The following is a 20,901-nucleotide window of genomic DNA, read 5'->3' as shown; positions in this document are numbered from 1 at the left end:
CCACCCCAGAGGGCTGCAGGCGTCACCCAGGGTCACACACTTGCCTAGCCCAGCACTGTAAAAGAAAGACAGAAAGGGGGAACCTAAATTCTAATCCACAACCCAAGCTAAATGCTTACCATTATAGAGAGAGAGGACGTTATGAGTTAGAGAAAAAGGTGTGTATGAAATTCTATGTACAGTCCATCCTTCAGAACCAAGAGGGAGTCATCAGAGGGACCTCTACATACACCAATATCCAAGGACGCCTTATATAAAACAGCGCAGGATTTCCACAGAACCTATGCACACCCTCCTGTGTGCTTTAAACCATCTCTAGATCAGTTAGAATACCAAAGGCAAGGCGAGCGCCGTGTGAATAGCTGTCAAGCCCTACTGCTTATGGAACAATGCAAGGAAAAAGGTCCAGCTTGGTCGGCACACAAGCAACTTTTTTTTTTTCCTTTTCCATACTGGGGATGGAACCAGGGCCCTGTGCATGCTAGGCAAGCACTCTACCACTGGGCTCCACCCGAATTTATTTTCTGAATAGTTTTGGTTAACAGGTGTTTTCACAGATTTGTGTCCATGAACCCCCAATCCTTCCTCAAGGAACTGCTTTAACTTCTCTCCTCTTCATTAGCCAGCAGGACTTCAAGGTCTGCTTCTGCCTCTGGCTGCTCAGGTGGACAGAACAACTGCAAGATTTCTGGCAGTCTGGGAGCTGGCTGCCCATCTCTCTGCTCTTCTGAAACCCACACTCTCCAGGACCGTTTCTCAGAGTCTCCCTCAGACACAAGGTTGTTCCTGTTTAATAAGCACACGGGTGCCTGGGCTTTCTCAGCACATGACGGTCTGAGTTCCTGCAGCCAAGGAGCGGTTACCTCTGTCTGATCCACTGTGATGCTGCTTTCCTCAACCATAGGGTCCTCTGCTCCTGTAACGCACAGCAACAGCAGTAAATGCTTCAAGAATCTTCTTGTGGCGTCACGCCCACCTGTCACTGCCTGGGTTCTTATTTTTGAGTTCTGCTCACTGTTTGAAATGGCTTCTAGACATGTCTCTTCACTCTCTTCTCAGGTCAGTCATCCCCATGGTTGGAAGATCCCGGTGGTGTCTTAACTGTTCTCCAACATGGATCCTCCTCCTGATCCACTGTGCTGCTCACAGCCATTGATTCCCCATCCCAATGCACACGCCTCCGCATCCTCACGCTACTGGCTGAAGAACTGCCACTCAGACAGAGCTTGTGGACCAACAGGACTATCTGGTTCATTTCTGCAAAACTCTACTTACTGTCATTCACCGTTCCCACGTGAAAGACTGCTCAGAGATGTTAAGCTTTTAGGTCAAAGTAACTCAAGTAACAAATGGTGGAGCTACGGCATAGAGCCAGATCTTTCAGATTCTATAGCCCAGTGCTTTCTGTCATTGCTTTTTTAGAACACACCTGCTCTCAAATAGCTTTAAAAGGGCTTTGCCTGAAGTTTTATTTTCTTTTGTTTTATTTCTTTTAGTGCTGGGGATGGCACCCAGGGCCTTACACACGCAAAGCGAGTGTTCTACTATCTCAGCTCACCAGGTTCACAGAGCTCTCAAAAGTACTGCAACAGTTCCTCCCTGACCCTCAGTGGATATTCCCTCCTCTCTGTCAGTCTTTATTTTTCTTCCCCTAAAGAGCCATTTCTGACCTAAAGGCAGGCCTAATTATACCACCCAACAGCACCAGATAGCAGGTCAAGATTCTGTTGCTTGGGGATGTCAGTTCCATTTCTGAAAGTAGAAATGAGGGAGGCCATTCTTGCAGCAGAAAGGATTCTCAGTCACACTTGAGCTTGTCAATGAGACATCAGCTGAGTGGCAATCTACTCCTCATGGCTGTAGGACTCAGATGTCATCTACACTCCCACTACCTAAAGGAAAATAGAGATTTTTTTTTTTTTTTTCTTTTTGGTACAAAGGATTGAACTCAGGGGCACTGGACCACTGAGCCACATCCCCAGCCCTATGTTGTATTTTATTGAGAGACAGGGTCTCACTGAGTTCTTTAGCACCTAACCCTTGCTGAGGCTGGTTTGAAACGCATGATCCTTTTGCCTCAGCCTCCCAAACTGCTGGGATTATAGGCATGTGCCACCTTACCGGCAAGATTACTTTTGCTAACATCCCAAGTCTCCACAAATAAGGAGTGCTATGGTTTGAATGTGCCCTGAAAGGTCCTGTGTTGGAAACTTAACCCCCAAGTACAAATGTAATGGCATTTAGAGTTGCAGTCTTTTGGTATTAGTTTGAATTAGGTGAGGTCATGAGGGTGGGGTCCTCATGATGGCATTAGCGGCTTTATGAGAAGAGGAAGAGAGACCTGATGCAGCGCTTGCTCTGCTCACCATGTGATGTCCTCTGTCATGTTATGATGGGGCAAAGAGACCCTCAGCATATGCCAAACAAATGCTGGTGCCATACTCTTCCAAGCCTCTAGAATCACAAGCCTTATAAATTACCATGTCTCAGGTATTTTGTTATAGCAACAGAAACCAACTAAGATAAAGTGCTATTTTCTATATCCTACTCGGGGAATGATACATGTAGATCTGACGGGAGCGTGCAAAAATATTCTTTCATCCTGGATTTAAGCCCCAAGGATATTGAAATGAAGAACAATATAAAGAACGATATCAAATTTTACCTTAAAATGCCTGATTAGAAACTTTACTAAGCACCACCAATTCTTGGTTCTCTGAAGGTGCCTAATTCTCAGGTGGTCTACTGTGTCTGACACCTCCTTCTGCTCTCTGGGTCATCCCAACTACAAAACCTGGTACACAACCTTGGGAAAATGACAGAAAGGATGAGTGGGTGGGAAGGACAGAGAATATTTTTAGGTAAAATTTGATGTTGTTCTTTATATCATCCTTCGTTTCAATATCATTGGTGCTTATATCCAGGATGAATGCATCTCTTTGCATGTCTGTTTATCTCCCGACACCATAGCTAACTTAACGACTTTCTTCTTTTCTTTTATTGTTATCAGTTCATCCTTCAGTTTTAGGCAGTTATCAAAATTCTCAGATAGTGCATAATTCAGCCAAACCGACATCTAGGTTGTCACTTAGTATCTAGTCTGCACAAAGCTTGGGGCCCAACACACTCGAGTCAGGCTGAAATGGTCACATATATCCTTGGAGCAAGTGGAAACTGCAGTTAAAACCCATGTTAGTTATGAGTGATTGTGTGTGTGTACACACACACACATATATCCATATACACCCACACACCCACCCACACACACACATATCCATATACACCCACACACACACACACTCCTCGACTCTCTCTTTACACACACACACACACACACACATATCTATATACACCCACACACACACACACTCCTCGACTTTCTCTTTACACACACACACACACACATATATCCATATACACCCACACATACACACACTCCTCAACTCTCTCTTTACACACACACACACACACACACACACACACACACACACACACATATATCCATATACACCCACACACACACACATTCCTCGACTCTCTCTTTACACACACACACACACACACACACAGGAATCGAGATTTCTAACTTTAGTGATTTGGGGAATTGGAAATTTTGTGAAACCAGAAGAGTCTAGTGCTCAAGACTGCACTGGTGAAGTTGGACATCACCCAAAAGCTTCTGAAGAGCTCTGAAGCACAAAATTCAAAGTGCAGTTTGTTCTATGGCTCTTGGTGAAGATGCACTGCGTAGCGAAATATGAAATTCTGGCCTGGGGGTGTAGCGCAGTGGCAGAGCACATGCTGAGCACGCAGGAGGCGCTGGATCAATCCCCAGCACCACAAAGAAAAAAAAATGAAACTTCTCCAACTAATGGAACGTCACTCAGCCTTAAAAAGGAAGGGCATTCTGATGCGAGTTACACAAGAGACAAATACTGTATGGCGCCAAATGCGCGAGGCACATGGGACAGATGATCGAGATGGCAGAGAGAGCGGGAGAGTGGTTGCCAGGGGCTGGGTGCATGCCGGGGTAGAGTGGGGCACTGCTGCCTCATGAGGAGAGAGCTGCAGCCTGGGAGGACGGGGCGTCCTGCGGATGGACAGTGGTGGTGGCCGCACAGCACTGAACGCTCTTAATGCCACTGGAATGCACGCTTCCAAATAGTTGCCATGGTGAAGTTTTATGTTATGTGTATTTTACCACCACCACCCCCAGAACAAAGAAAGAAGGGAAACAGCTTCTCTAAGCAGATTTCTTTCCTTCAGTGAACCCGACAGCAGCCGGGTTTCTGACTTCTGTGGTGACCCCAGCTGGTGCAGACTGAGGCCCCCAGAGTCTGGTGCCTTGGTGGAGTCCTGGCTCAGCCCCTTGCTGGCTCTGTGGCTCTGGGCTGCACCCTCATCTGTACTGAAGGGCTCTGACCAGGGCCCACCTCACAGCAGTGGAGAGGAAGAGCCCCACTGTGTCCAGCCCGCTCAACAGAGCCTGGCATGCAGTGAGCACTCAATAAATGCCCTTTCTCTTGACGCCGAGCCTGCGGTCTGCATGCCTAACTCATGCCGGGAGCTACATTTTCCCATCATCCTTTCCAGACGACTTGCTCCGTTCTATCATTACGTGAGGACTGGAGGGAAGCGGCGTATATAAATCCTTTTCCGATGAAAGAAAAGGAGGTGAAGAAAATTTGGGTGTCTAAGCGGGGATCTTTCCACAAGCAGCAGAAACAATCCCACGAAGGCCGCACAGACACCTTCACTGTGACAAGTGCTAGTTCCTAAGACATGGCCTCTCTGGTGGTGGCAGCTGCTCGTGGGGCCAAATGTAACAAAGGAACGAGGCAAGGACAGGGCACGCAGGGGTCGTTTACAGGAAGATGTTTTCTTGCATGTCTGCAGGAACCCGGCAGGACTCGGGCTGCAGCATCCTTCAAAGCCGTAACGGGAGCGTTCTGCGGGAGATGACCACTGCAACCCAGCCACTCTGTAAACACCCGGCAGCAGGTTCACCCTGAAAACCCAGGAGCCGAGGGGTGAGCAGACACACGGGGACAACGAGGGCTCCCGCAGGCCCTGTCCCCTTTCCTGTCCCCTTTCTGTCAGCTACAGCTGGTTCCTAACCCTGGGGAGGGGCTGGGGGATGGGAGGTTGTAGGTCACCCACCCTACAGTAAAAGGTAACAGCTGGTACAGTTAATGACAAAGACAACCCAAGGCCTATTCTAGGAGTTTCCAACGGAAGAAGAGGTCCTTTCGAGGGCAGGAAAGTCTACTAATAGGATCAGGCTTGGGTCCCACGCCCACTCCAGGGAGCCCGGCCAGCCCTCCACACCTGTGGCTTCCACCGACTGCATCTGTACTGACCACGTACGTCCTTTCTTGTCATTCTCATTCACATCGCATTTATTCTATATTAGGTATTACCAGGCACCTGCAAATGATTTAACGTATACAGGAGGATGTGCATAGAGTCTATGTGAATATCAGCCATTTTATCAGAAGAATTTGAATATTCGTGTCTGAGTGGGGCCTTGGTACCGATCCCCTGTGGACACTGAGGGACATCAAGGGATGATTATTATTCAGTCTGCCAGTGACCTTATTTACAGGACAGCAGGGTTGACGAACACGCCCCTCCCTGCCAAGATTGACAGCAGGCCCAAGAAGACAAACCACCAAACATAGTCAGTACAAACAAGCTATCAACTCCCAGAGGACAGCCCGCAGCTGCTGTGGGACTGACCACTCAGATTCATGTTAAAACACACACTACCTCATATATAACCTGGTACACACACACACACACACACACACACACACAACTACTGCTACCCCTCTACCTTTTAGGATTTTCAGAAAGATAAAAGTATAGTAAGATAGGCTCACAGCACTGGTACACTAAAGGCTCCTCATAACCTTGAGTTAATTAGCCTGCTGAAACAGACTCTCCCCACTCCGCACCTGTTCCCATCCCTGCTTAAATATCTGGTGAGACACAAACCGGGAAGTCCTGACCTGCAAGGAAGCCAGGAACTCACAGACGCAAAAGCAAGACAGGTGGCCAGTTCCCAAGGTGGGGCGGTTGGGTAGAGGTGGGCGCAGGAAAGGAGGGACACACACATGAAAACCTACCGTGCAAAAGAGACCTGTGGTCTTGGGCGGGCATGCTAGGGAACGGGGACACTGGCAGCTCAGGCTGCTTTCAAGTGACTTGGGGTAGGCCCCCGGGGGTTCTGCCACCAACTTTTATGTGCATGGCCAGGTTCATTTGCTTCGCTTGCCTTTTATTTTGTAGGAATGGCTTCGAACATTTTAATTTGTTTTGTAATTCTGTGAAATGTTAATACACCTCAGTAGCTGAACTGACAAAAGAAAGCAGACTCAAAGAAGCCTAAACCCTTTTTCTCCTTTTCCTAGTTCACTTCCTGCCCGTTTTACACACTCCCTTTTATGTGCGCCTCCTTCCCCTCCCCCACTCTCACTCCTTACTTCCCTTTCTTCATCATCTGCCTTCTTCGGGTGTGTTTGTGTTCTTTATTCTGATGGCCACCTTAATAGTATCAATTTTGTGAAATTCCTTTGGTTCCTACTGGGCATTTGCTCTATCCAGTCTAGTGGAATTTTCTCTAAGGACAGAAAGAAATGAGGGTCAGAAAAACTCATGGGACAACTGGGGTGACGTGGGCGCTTCCCCCACCAGAAGTACACAGCGCGGACCTGGGGGGCCCTGATGATGGTACAGCGGTGACATTAAACAGGGCATCCTTGCTTTTAGAGACACATGAAATCCCTTTAGTGGAGATGGAAGGAAACTCTGTTGGAGCTCAGCTTCACTGTAAGCGCTGCCCCTACCACGAGGCACGAATCGGGTAACGCCGTGTGGCACAGACCTTTGTCTCGCACGAAGCCCGATGTCTCTTTACTGTCTCTTGCTGTATTGCATCCTCGTGCTGAATGCAACTGAAGCCCTGCGTTCCTACAGCTCTAAGCAACTCGGACCGTTTTGGATCTCTAGGAGAAACACTCCTGCAATCTCAGCCCCACAGTTAAACTCTCTGATGACCCCCTCACTAGGTCAGAGCTCAGGGAAGCAGGACTGGTACCTGCTTTCCACGCAGAAAGAGGGGCGTGATGGTGCAGAAGAGTCAGCTCCTCAGCTCTGGCCTCTCAGTTCGGGCTTTTCCTGGCTTCACCAAGCCTGGGAGCTAGCACTAGGTCAGCAGCATCCCAAAATTACAAAAAATAATGCACCTAACTCTGAGTTGCATCTGATCCTTAAAATGCATACATTCAAGAAAACCTTTTTCTAGACCTTTTTTGGGTCAATATTATCTTACTGTTCTTTTCTGGTTTGTATTTCAAAACAAAAACTCTCTGCTCAGTTGTTGGGAGACCAGTTCGAAGCTTTGAATCACCTACTCATTGAATCGTTTCTAGGGAGGGAAGAGTCTACCCAGGAGCTGGGAGCAGGGAAGGCACACAGCCCAGCAGCGGACTGATAAACAACAACAGGCAGTGTGTTCGTTACATACCAATGCAGGTGAGTGTCACTTATCCAAAATGCCCGGGACCAGAAGTGTTTCAGATTTTGAATTATTCCAGATTTCAGAATATCTGCATATGCATAATGAGCTATTCTAGGGATGGCAATTCCATACCTAAATTCGAAATTCATTCATGTTTCACATATGCCTCATACACATAGCCTGAAGGCAATTTTCTACAATATTTTTAGTACACCAACATTTTAAATGGGGCCCAACATATGAGGTCAGGTACAGAATTTTCCACTTGTGGTGTTACATCGGCATTAAAAATAGTTCGGATTTTGGATTTGGGAGTTAGGGATGCTCAACCCATATCCATCATGTGGAAGCAAGGAGGGAAGAACTCTCAGCTCTGCCTGGAGGGACGGGCAGGCTTAGTGACCAAGCCAAACTGAAGCAAGGTATTGAAACAGGATTCTATCAAGTAGAAAAGTGCACCCCAGTCATGGAAAATGGCACAAATACTGAGAAATAAACGGTGAGGGGGGGAAGCGTAGAAGTGCGTGGCATGTTCCAGAACCAGAGAGGCCAAGGCCAGCCAGGCAAGAGCGCTGCTGAGAGGGCTGGCGGGGACTTCACAGCCCAGTGTCCACAGGCCAGACTGATCTGACTGCCAGGCACGTGGGGCTTCTCTGTCAAATGAGCCCTGGTCATGACTGAATACTTCTGAGGATAAAAGAAGCAACATTTTAAAATGCTGCATTGGCTCAAAAGTTGTTGTCTTTGTTCTCCTTTTGGGGTGGCCAGACAGAGGTTAGACGTGTTTCACAGAGGTGAGGGGAACCACAGAAGAGGAAGCCGTGGAGGCAGACTACGGAGTGCTTGCAGGGGATGGGCTTTACCGGGGCGATGACATACCCACTCGTTAAGCAAAGGATTTGTTCTGCGCCGAGCAAGATCGCTCCTGTGGTGGCTGGCAGGGTGGACTGCAGACACACAAGAGCTGTTAACATGATTCAGGGGAAATACGAGAAGGTTCTGGACACCCACAGTAACAACATGAATTGAGAATAAAGGCTACATTCAATATAACGCTGAGGAGGCATCTCCAGAACTGCGTGAATGACTTCAGAGACATCCAGGGAGAAGGCAGGAGCAGGTGGGAAAGGAGAAACAACCCTGAGATACCAGACTCGAGAGCAAGATGCTCATTATTTTATCAGGCATTGTCCGTGAATTTCTACTCGTGGCAAAAAGAGTAGAGAAAACAAAACAGAAGGAGCGAAAATCAGATACAGAACACTGAACACTGAAAAGTTTGGTAAGAAAATGGCACCCACTTAAAGTATGCCTGTGGATACCTCCCCCACGCCACTGAGAACCTTGGTGTGCACCCTGCTCCCCAACAGGGCCCAGACAGCAGCAGACGTGGCCTCTCTTCACAGGAGGACAGAAGGTGCCAACAGGAAGCAGTAGACCAGAGATCGGCCTTTGCCCTGCATCCTGCCCTGCCCGGCACCACCATAGCACAATGTGGACCCAAAATCGCCTAAGTGTCCAACACAGTAACAGACCATGAACAGACAGCAGCTTTCTTCTTCTCGCTTTTGCTGCCCCCTGCTGAATGTTAACAGATCAGTCTCAAACAAAAGTTAGGAAGGAAGATGGAAAAATTCTTTGCTGCTTACCCATAGAAAAGGTGCCCCCTTTTCAAATCCCATAGCCACAAATCCCACGACACATCTACTCTGTGTTTGATTTCAAGAGCTTCCCCTTCCTGCATGAAGTAGCCGGGGCTCCCGCACACCATTTTGTTCTGCAGCAGTAACAGGATCGTGTATAAAATCTGACCAATTCCTGAGAACTTTTAATGATCAACTAGACAATCGTATGAAGTGCACGCGCACCATTATTTTATCACTCTCAAATATGTAGGCCTGAATACCCTACATCCAACTGAGTAATAATTTTCAGGGAACTTGACATCTACCAGTGACATTGACCATACCAATTATATTTAATGTTTCTTAAATGGATTAAAAGTTTTCTCCAAAGAAAATCAACTGAAGTGGGCTCCTGCAGAGACGTACTTTACCCATATGGTTAATAAAGCTTTGCTGTAGATGATGGAAATCTCAACTTTAATTCAACCCACTCCCCCAAAACTCAAAGTCTAAAATCGGAGCCCAATTAACCCATCCTCACTCTCCTGGTTGACAAGAACTGTGGCCTTGATTCCCCTGGGAAGTGTCATGGAAGACAAGTTGGTCAGGAATACAGCGTATTGTACCAAGAGAGAAGAATTAAACCAGAAGTTCAAACCCGATTATCTGCCGTGTGCTGCACAGCCTCGTGGAGCTGTTGCATGAGCTGAACGCTGAACAGGTGCAAATGTGGACACGATTAAACAGCAGACACAAAATCAAAGTGTGCGGTCTGGGCCACAGTAAGGCCGAGGCCCTCGAGTTGAATCCAAACGCTCCCTCTCGTGGCTGAAAGGCATGCTTTCTTGTGACCAGTTAATTACAAACCTGAAATTTTTCTTTGGGAATGTTCCTCCGGGCTCCTTTGGCTAAAACCAAAGCCTCCTCCACTCTTCGGCTTGCTAGTAGATCCTGTATTTGTTTTTCCAGAGGTAATGGAACCAAGATGTAAACTCCTTTACTTGTGGCAACGATCACTCTTCCTGGGAAGAAATTTCACATTGTTGGGAAGGAAGAAACACCGCCTGCGAGAAAACATGTTGCTTTCCCCCAAATGGATCATAATCTGATTTGTTAATCAATGTCACTGGTTTTTCCCATAGAATGCCTACAGAAATTATAAATTATAATGCTTCCCTTTTCTTCTGCCCACCCTAACAACTGTGCAAAAAGGGTCAACTCTTAATATTCTATTTCCAAAGAATAACATATGCTGTTGAGTCTTTTTCTATTAAAAATGCGGGTGAATTTAAAATCAGTGTAGGAAATACATCATAAGGGGTCAAATTAAGTTGTAGAGCTCTTTTGTGAAACATTCTCAATAATAATTATGATATAGTTCATATAAGATTTATTTAAAGGTTTATTTCCTTCCAAGTCAGTTAATACAGAACTAAGATTTTAATGCAATATTTTGAACCATGAGCTCATATTTTATGCTCACCTTTCCTTCAAATACCTCCAAGTCTTGCCAATAATGTAATCATTCCCCTACTTCCTGCCAGTTCACCTGACCCATGGCCAACACTGTTGTCTTCTCTGGACCATGAAACCCTCCACAGGTACCCCACAGAAGAGTCAGGACTGTAGTCCAAGACCAGCTCCTGCTATTGTGCTTTCAAGTTAGATTTGCCCAAGAAACCTCCATCCAAGCATTATCTGTTCCCGGGAAGTAGTTAATGGACCTTTGCTTTTTGCCTTCTGTATTCTGACTACAGTAGTTTCTCTCCTGCTCTTAGAAGATTCTGTCCCTTCCCTGCTTGGTGTCGTTTTCCCCAGGAAGCTTTCCTTTGTCCCCATACCAGGTCGGTCTCTTCTATGTCCACAGTTCCCTAGGCCCATCTCTACCACTCAATCGACACAGCCTCAAAACACGGCTACACAATGGCACTCTGTATCCACAGGTCCCACCTCCGAGGAGCAGACCAGCCAGGGAGGGAAACACTGGCAGGAAAACTGAATAGGTATAGACTTTTTTTTGTCGTGATCCCTTAAATATTAAAAAAAAAAAAAACAACTATTTACACAGCATCTACAGTGTGTTAGGACTCATGAGTAATCTAGAGATCACTTAAATCATGTGGGAGGATACATGTAGGTTCTGTGCAAACAGTAGACCATTTTATATAAGGGACTTTGGCACTCTGGATTCTGGTATTCAAGAGGAGTCCTGGAACCAGTCCCCAAGGACACCGAGGAATGCCTTATATGCTGTTCCAGGTCACATTTCAGTCTTCTACCTAGAATGTGAGCCACTGTGCACTGGGGACTCTGTTCCATATTATTTATGTCCCCGGCAGTAAAGACACAAGGAGGGCAATGTTTGGTGAACCAAGAATCTTAACTGGCAAGCACAATGCAAAACTCTGAATTAGTTCTTGGTTGAAGAAAATGTAATAAAAAGTATTCTTAGGATAAGCAGGTGGGATATCAGATGGCACCGCACTGCCAAGGCTGTGTTTTTGGCTCTGAACGTGGCACTGTGGTATTGGAGGAAGACACCCTTGTTCTTAGGAGACGCCTGCTGACCTATGTCAGCATTAAAGGTCAGGATGTCCTCACTTACTCTCAGTTAGCCAAACATTAACTAGGACTGAATCCAGGGGAAGGGTTTATGGGGGTTCGACTTGTTTCTCTTTCAATTTTCTGGTACATTTGGAAGTGTTCAAAATAAAATTGAGGAAAGGTGACACATATCTCTTAACTGGCACACGGCACACACGAGATGAGGTGGTCCCTGACCACTCTGGTCTGCTGCGGCCTAGGCTTGCTCGTCCTTCCACATACACGGTGCAGGGCTGCTATGGTGCAGAGCCTGACGGGCCTGGGTCCCTGGCCCCTACCAGTCCCCTCTTGCACAGATGTGCACACGCCTTTCTCTCTCCAGGAAGGGACTTCACACCGCATCTGCTTGGCCAGCTCTTCACACCCTTACAGGCCTGGCTCCAATCCCTTCCCTTCATGAAGCCCTACCTGGTATCTGCAGGCAGCGCCTCCTCTTCTGCTGGCCCAGGGAGCCTTATTCCCAGCCTGACAAATCCTCAAACTAGTCTAGCTATTGACTGAAATCAGCCTTGCTCTCCCTGAGATGAGAAGACTGCACTGCAGTCATCTGTGTTTCTCCAAAGCCCAGGCTGAGGCCCATTTCCCGATGGGCCCTTGATAACACTGACCGAAGAAAACAACATAAAAGAGGAGATTTTTGTTTGTTTTTGCAAAGTCATTTTCATTTCTATAACCAGGAACAAAGCAAAACTTACCAGAAAAATTTAAGCATACTAAAATAATATTTAAGATCACACAGTTATTCATTTTTATAAAGTTATTAAGAAGTTAAAGCCTGTCATGTATACTCTACTACACAGACTGACAACCCCTCTCCCCACCCCCCCGAAAAAAGGTTTGAAAAGTAACTTTAAGATTTCAACAGGTACCTTCGAAGTCCTGTAGGATGTGGCCTTCCTTAAAGGGCAGGGTCTGTTTCTGCTGTTGATCCAACATGCTGTGGACTGTGATGAACTCGTCATCGAGCGCTATGACGTACGGGAAGCAAACGGCTGCCCCAATGACGTTCTCTGCCCAGTGCACGGGAGCACGCTGGGATATCCCTGCCACGGTGGCGAACATGCCTGGAGAAACAGGGAGGAAGGGGCAGCTGGGTTTTCAAATAACTATGGGACCTTTTCTTCCTGAAGACATGTCTAAATGCAGAATATTCATCTCCTTGGTTTTCCTGTGCCACCTTCTATTTCAAGAAAGACAAAATAATACAATATAGTGTATGTGCATAATATACTGTATGTACAGGACTTAATATAATATACTGTATGTGCATAATACACTGTATGTACTGGACTTAATATAATACACTGCATGTGCATAATACACTGTATGTACAGGACTTAATATAATACACTGCATGTGCATAATACACTGTATGTACAGGACTTAATATAATACACTGCATGTGCGTAATACACTGTATGTACAGGACTTAATATAATACACTGCATGTGCATAATACACTGTATGTACTGGACTTAATATAATACACTGCATCTGTATAATATACTGTACGTACAGGACTTAATATAATACACTGCATGTGCATAATACACTGTATGTACAGGACTTAATATAATACACTGCATGTGCATAATACACTGTATGTACAGGACTTAATATAATACACTGCATGTGCATAATATACTGTATGTACTGGACTTAATATAATACACTGCATCTTCATAATATACTGTACGTACAGGACTTAATATAATATACTGCATGTGCATAATACACTGTATGTACAGGACTTAATATAATACACTGCATGTGCATAATATACTGTATGTACAGGACTTAATATAATACACTGCATGTGCATAATACACTGTATGTACAGGACTTAATATAATATATTGCATGTGCATAATACACTGTATGTACAGGACTTAATATAATATACTGCATGTGCATAATATACTGTATGTACAGGACCTAATTTTTGTGATGAGAATCACCTTACCCAGAATGGATATATCTACTTTCAATTAAAAATGAGATTAAAAACTGTTTGCAGTGAACCCACATACACATGTCCCCAGGTAGGAAGAAGTTACTTTTCAAACGATTTAGGATGCTTTCCAAGCTCTCTCTCACATCCAGTCCTTCGGCTGGCTAGTGTGTCTACATTGAGTTCTTCCTCATGTGTTCACTCAACACCTACTATGTGCCAGGCACTCCCCTGGGTGTTCCAGCAGGAATTGACCATGCTAAGTCGAGGCTTAATTTTGGATAAGTGGTTCTCTTCCTTTATTACAGAGTGTGTTATAATCTATAATAATGTCTGGCCTCTTTAATACAGAGACAGAACCAATTTTGCAATTCAAGCCAGACTGCTGTAAAGTGTTTGTCAACAGTAACTTCTAAATTAAATGAAGTTAATCTATTTTGCACCTAAGGCATTAATACTTGGATTTCCCAAAATGAATACCTCAGCTAAGTAGAGTCAGTCCATTTCAAGTGAGCTTTTAAGGCAGTTGACATAAAATGTCTTTGAAAATGGCTGCAGCAGACACAGGGCTTCCTGTATACGAGAGAGTGGGCAGGAGAGATGGGGTACAGAGAGGAAGGCACAGGAAAATATTCAGAGGTGAATCCAGGAAACATGGCAACTCATTCTCTGGGAGGCAAGAGAGAAGAGGGGGGCAGACAAGGCCTCCAAGGGGCCATTAGCCTCGTGAGTGAGCAGCACCAGAGGCCCACAGGAAAACGGGGCAACGTGAACAGTGCTGGCGAGGAGGCAGCGTTTGGGCTTCACGGAACTGCAAGCCAGACACTCCTGAAAGCAGGCAGACTGCAGTTCCAGTGTTTCTCAGAGGGTGACAGCACTCTTCCCAAATGGGGACTAATTTTTTCACGAAGCACACAAAAGTCAGAATAGCACCCAAATGACAGAAGAGACAATGTTCCTGCACAGCAGAATCGAGCGTGGCCTGGGGCTGCTGAGCGCTCGCCCGTTACATGCCAGAGTTAAAAGTTACACTGAGCGGAAAGAAGTCAATGCAAGCTCAGTGGAAATGCAGAAGAATCACATCCAGCTGACTAAGGCCTAAAAGGTAAGGTCGGAGAAGTAAGGTCACCTGGCTTTGTCCCCATAGTGGGACAATACATATAACTGAAGTCAGGGAGTTTGGCATTTCCAAAGTCATGGTAACCGAGACGGAATAATTAAAGTTTGAATTATCCAACAGTAGCATATTAGTCAGCTTTCCAACACTATAATGAGGCAATTAACTTACAAAGAGAAGAGATTTACTTTAGCTAAGTTTTGGAGGTTCCAGTCCAAGATCGACTGGTTCCACTGCCCTGGGCCTCTGGTGAGGCAGCACGCCTGGTGAGGGCAAACCCACTCACCTCGTGAGCCAGCGAGCAAAGCCAGACGACCAGGAAGAGGAGGGAACCAGGTCCCACAGTCCCCCTTGAGGACCTGAAGAGGTTCCACCACCTCCCAGCAGTGCACTGAGCCCGTGACTCACACACCCTCCTGAAGTCACTCGTCCACATCAAAGCCAAGAGCAACACCAAAGTGTTCAAAGCAGCACCAAAAATTCCTGCAGGAAGACACATGAGGTGCAGAGCTACCAGATGTATTAAAAGTCTGAAATGAACATCGGCCTTGGGAGGAAGAAATCAGGTTAGCACTGTCTCCACTTCTCCCTGCGTTTGAAAACAGGAAAGAAAGGAAGCTCGTGGATACTGGCGCTGCAATGCCACCCTCGCCCAGGTATCTGGCAAAAGGCAAACTGTTAAAGGGATGAGTCCAGAGTGACCGTGAGGCTTCTGCTAACTGGGGGGTCACAACCAAGCTCTGTTCAGCATAACGCCCATGGTCACCTGGACGCTGATAATGTCACCTTCAGCCTTAGCCTGAAATTAAAACAGGGTCACGACGAATACCTTGGCAAGGCTGGGCGAAGTCTGACCAGTGCAGTGCAGAGTATGGGGGCCCTGACTAATGTTCTCGACGTTGAAAGGGCAGACATCAGAGGTCAAGAACAAAGACTGTCACACAGAACACAAAGCACAGATTTCACCAGAATAAAAGGGCAGAGCCGTACCAGGCAAGTGGGAAGCCAAACCCAGCCAGAGAAGCGCCTGCTGGTCCATTTAGGAAGCGAGGCCGCTGCTACCAACCCCACCAGCCCATCCTGCTCTTGCTAAGCGGGCGGAAGTGCGTGTTTCTAGGTTAGTGCAGGAGCAGCAGCGCAGTCAGCGCGCAAACGCAGCTGATCTGTAAATAGCTCACCTTTTAAAACCATCACTTTCTCAGAGGGCTCGGCGCCCTCTGAGTTTCAGCTCATCCCCTCGTCTACGCTGGAAGAAGAGAGGGGCTCACGTGGGGTAGGCAGTGGCTACGTCATTCACCTTTTTCAAGAAGCATTATCAAGAGATACGGCAAAAGTGACCGTGATCAATTGTATGATGAAAATTTCTGCAAAGTATTGCTTTGCAAAAAGTTAAGAGCAATTTCCCAAGACACGGGAGTGCTCACGAGTTATATTCAGGGAGAAAGGCAGCAGATTAAATGAAAACAGATGCTTTTGTATTGAAAGGTGCATTTACATTTGTCATAGTAATTTGAACTATTAGTCTCTGAAGCCACGTGATGATGCTGGCGATGGCTACTCTGTGTCTACGACCTACAGATACACAGGGCAGGTGCGAGAGCCCTTACAAGTGACCTTTCAAATTGCCAACGATCAGACCAGTTGCAAGTAGGCTAGTTTGTTCAGCATGATGACCAGGCAGTCGACACACAGTAAATTTCGGGGGAAATGCAACCTCATCTCCCTTTCATTTTAACTACAACCAATAAAGGGTGCTGGAGTGGAATATTTTCACTACAAAGCCTTTATAACTAAAGCAGTTAGGTTCTGGCACAGGAAGAGGTGAGAGGACAGATGAACGAAGCAGAAAGTCCAGACACAGACTCAAGGGCAGAAGGAAATTTAGGTTTCCACCTACACCAGTGAGAAGATGGACTCGTGAGCTGAGAGAAGAGCCACAGAAACACACCAAACTCAATCTGCTCTTTACACAGGAAGAAGTGAGACTGTACAAGTACTAACAGAAAACCCAAGAGAATTTGTCTAGGACCTTGAAGATGGGGTAGCAATCCGAACTATGACTCATAATCAAGGCTGATGGATTAGATTATATAAATAAACAATCCTTGCATATCAAAAACTAGAAGCAAATATTTGAAACTTACAGAGCAGACAAGTTATTTTAAATATATTAAAAATAATTTACAAAAAAAGAGGCTACTGATAATAGATGATTTGGGGGCTGGGAACGTGTAACTTCGTGGTACAGCCTATGCTGAGCATGAGTGAGGTCTTGGGTTCAATCCCCAGCACCAGGAAAAAAAAAAACGATTTTAAGTAAGAAAGAACAGATAAATCTCATTCAACGAAGTGCAAATGGCTCCTAAGCATGGAAAATTCTGAACCTTGCACACACAGGAAATGCAAATTGAAATGAGACTGACACACCATTTCTCAGGTACCAGACTAGCAAAAACACACAGGTTTGGACGACAAACTGCCGGCAAAGCTGGGAGGTAAACAGCCATTGTTGTGCATTTCTGGGGAGAATATAAAATGGGTCAGCACTTACTGAGGGGATAATACCAGCAAAGTCCATGAGTGCTTGCCCTTTGACTCAGCAATCCCATCTCTAAAGAGTTTTCCCACAGATATGCTAGAAAAAGGAGGAGGAGGAAGAGGATGATGACAATAACAGCTCAAAAAGTTTACACCCAAAGGACTTAAAATCAGCATACTACAGTGACAGAGCCATATCAATGTTGATAGCAGCTCAATGCACAATAGCTCGATTGTGGAGCCAACCTAGATGCCCTTCAACAGATAAATGGATAAAGAAACTGTGGTACATATATGCAATGGAATATTACTCAGTCATAAAGAAGAATAAAATTATGTCATTTGCAGGTACATGGATGGAGTTTGAGAATATCATGCTAAGTGAAATAAGCTGATACCAGAAAACCAAAGGTCAAAGTTTTCTCTGATAAGTGGATGATGATACATAACCGGGGGTGGGGGGAGTAAGAGAAGAAGGGAGGAATGCTGGATTGTGTAAAGGGAAATGAGGTGGGGAGACGGTGGGGGGAAGAAAGATAGTGGACTGAGACAGACATCATTACCCTGCGTACACATATGATTACAGAAATGGTGAGAATCTACGTTGTGTACAAAGAAATGAAAAGTTGTACCCCATTTGTGTATAAGAATCAAAATGCAGTCTGTAAAAATAAAAATGAATAAACTTAAAAAAAAAAAAAAAAAAAAAGCTGAAGTAGCCTAAGACTCAGAAAAACCCAACTGTCTAACCACAGAGAACTGGGGAATAAACTGTGGTACCACCACATGGCAGAGTAATACACAGCTGTTAAAATGAAGGGCTGGGTGTGGTGTGCACACCTGTAGTCCTAGCCACTCAGGAGGCTGAGGCAGGAGGATCGCCTGAGCCCAGAAGTTCAAGGCCAACGTGGTGAGATTCCATTAGAGAAAATTAAAAATGAAGAAGGAACACTTCAGACTATGCTACAAAGTGACTGACGCCGTAACATAGTGAATTTTTAAAAACGAGGTAAAAAAAACAGTAGATTACCATTTAGGAAAGAAAAAAGGAGGTGAGATACAAATATTTACAGATTTGTTCATATGTTTTATTTGAAAGTGAAAGAATAAGGCCTGAAAATGAAGGCCACCTACTGGGGAAGGGAGCAGCTGGGCAGAGGGCAGAATATACACTAGTCCTCTGATTACACCTTGCTGCACCCCTGGGAATCTGTAAATATTTATAGACTAAAAAATAAACAAAACCAAAGTCATTTCTTAAGATCTGAAAGTAAAATAAAACAGATCGACCTGACTGTGTACCAACTGGTGGCATAACCACACACAGGGGGACCACATCAAGGACTTTGAAGACAGTAATTTTTGATTCTTAATATCCTAAGGACAAAAAGAACCACCAACGATCAGACTTTTTCCAGTAATTATGCTGTGGAAACAGCGGAGTTGGTACTGCGACTCTGTTCTTCGTACTGCGGGATGAATCAAAGGGATGGATGATCCTGGGGCGGCGGGCACGGGAGGCCTTGGCGTGTTTCCAGCCTCTTCTTTCTGGGCGACGCCAGCACACAGGCGGACTGTCCGTCCACCTGAGCCCACGAGGGAGTCTCCTTGAAATATGACTTCCTAGACTGTCCAGAAAAGGCCTAGAAACGATGGACAACACACACTTCCACCACCCTGACCGTGGTCTGTAAACAGCAGGGCTCCTTGAGGAAGGGCTGAAACCAGATCTGGGGCAGCAAACCAGGAGGTGAGCCCAGAACATTCCAAAAGAGAAGAAAGCTATCAGATTTCTAGGGATGTGTCAAAAGGGTCGAGGCCCATTTGTTCGTATTGGTGCTTAAGAAGTCATTTCTAGAAGTCAGAGGGACCTCCTCACGGTCTCACCCTATCTTTCCACGCAAGAGCTTGGGGATGATCAAACAGTTGAGGAGGAGACGTCCCGCTTCACAGAAGCACTCCTGAAAACAGTGAAGGAGGAACGGATGGGGACAGAGCGCTGTCCATCGGCAGCCCCTGATGACTGACCAGATGGGGGCCATGATGGTCAATAGCTGTGACCCTCACACAAAGGGAGATTAATAGGCATTCTGTAACCCAGAGTACAAGCATCCCACTGCTACACAGTAGCCTTGGCTCCCCACAGAGCAAGCAAGGAAGAACCCCTGAATCTCCTAATGACCCATCTGCAGAACACAGAGGTCAGAGAGGCACATTAATACAACGAGGATAAAATCACCAAAATCCAGGCGTTGGGAAGCCGTGGTTGAAACCATCCAATTTCTTCACCCAAAAATTAAGTAAAAATACAAAGCAGACAGGGAGCCTAAAACAGAGGAAGAAACTTTGAGCTATCGACCAATTGCAACATATGGGCCTCGGTTCCAACCCGTTCAAACGAACTGAAAAATATAAATACGAGACGGGGCAGGTGCGCCTGCGGGGACAGAAGCAAGGCAGAAAATCTCTATACCTTCCTCTCACTTTTGCTGTGAAACCCAAACAGCTTTAAAAAAAATAAAGTCTATTTTCTTCAAAGTAAACCTTGAGATTTAACTAGTTCATGACCCAGATTTTAGTTAATATAAGAAAATGTTTCAGTCACTTTGAAATGAGATATCCATGCAAAAACTACGGAAGGTGACAACATCTGAGAGTCAGAGCGCGTGATTCTCATGGCGCCCTGTGACGTGAACGTCTGCTCAGAGGGGCCACCAGCAGATGCCACTCACGCTGACCGCTCTGTACTCAACCTTGAAAGGCAGTGCAGGGAACCGGAGAGGGCCACCCGAGAACAGTCAAAGTCCCTTTCAAAAAGCGACTAAGACCTTTTTGGTGGGATGAAATAGTAGAGAACATAGGAAAAACAGAGAAAATCATGGACAAAACATTAAGCCCCCATCCCTGGTCTGGGTCTCAGGTGCTCCCCAAGGCGAGGTCCTGAGGGTGTGTGACGGGGAGCTGGGGGGCCCCTGAGAAGTGGGTCACAGGGAGAGGTCTTCAGGTCACTCCCTGCCTGCCCTTGAGGAGGACAGTGAGACCTCGCCCTCTCCTCCTCCTCCTTCACTTCCTGGCTGCCCAGGAGCTGAACGGTTTGCCCCACCACCCGCTCCTTGCCATTGCCATCTGGAAACCCCACCAGGGGCCCAAATCAGGGTCCACCTGATTGATCATGTGCAGCAACTTCACTGTATAAGCTGATTCGTTGCTGGGTGCAGTCACAGAAAGCCAACACCCTCCGCACATGGAAAGCAAGCTGCCTGGACTCCTTTTCAAAGCAACCACGTGATGGACCTGCCGACTCGGGAAGAGCGAGAGGAAGTCTTGCAGGGTTTTATTTTTTGTGGTCATTTGCTGGGAATAATTTTCCCAGCAGAGTTGGGAAAACTTTAACATAAAACAAAATTAATCGCTTTTGCTTTCTTAACCCCACATGCACTGTCTGATGTAGGACACTTTGTGGTGTGGTTTTGCCATGATCTGGCCACATGTCCTCAACGCTGGCAGACACTCTTTATGAGTGCAGCCATGTTCGGACTGCGTG

At 46.0% G+C, this 20,901-nt stretch overlaps 1 protein-coding gene across 3 annotated transcripts in view; it reads right to left on the bottom strand.

The window, feature by feature from the left end:
• TGFBRAP1 (transforming growth factor beta receptor associated protein 1) overlaps nucleotides 1–20,901 on the bottom strand; it is a 62,776-nt gene that overhangs the window by 21,698 nt on the left and 20,177 nt on the right. For all 3 annotated transcript variants that reach the window (XM_079111002.1, XM_079111001.1, XM_079111003.1), the window contains exons 3-4: nucleotides 12,621–12,815; nucleotides 10,015–10,169 (exon numbers count right to left, since the gene is read on the bottom strand). In XM_079111002.1, coding sequence (XP_078967128.1) covers nucleotides 10,015–10,169; nucleotides 12,621–12,815 — 350 coding nt within the window. The remainder of the gene's footprint in view (nucleotides 1–10,014; nucleotides 10,170–12,620; nucleotides 12,816–20,901) is intronic.

Source organism: Sciurus vulgaris (genome assembly GCF_902686455.1).
Source record: "Sciurus vulgaris genome assembly, chromosome: 14".
Taxonomy (NCBI): domain Eukaryota; kingdom Metazoa; phylum Chordata; class Mammalia; order Rodentia; family Sciuridae; genus Sciurus; species Sciurus vulgaris.
Note: the sequence above shows the minus strand (reverse complement) of the source record. Positions and strands in the feature narration are given on the sequence as shown.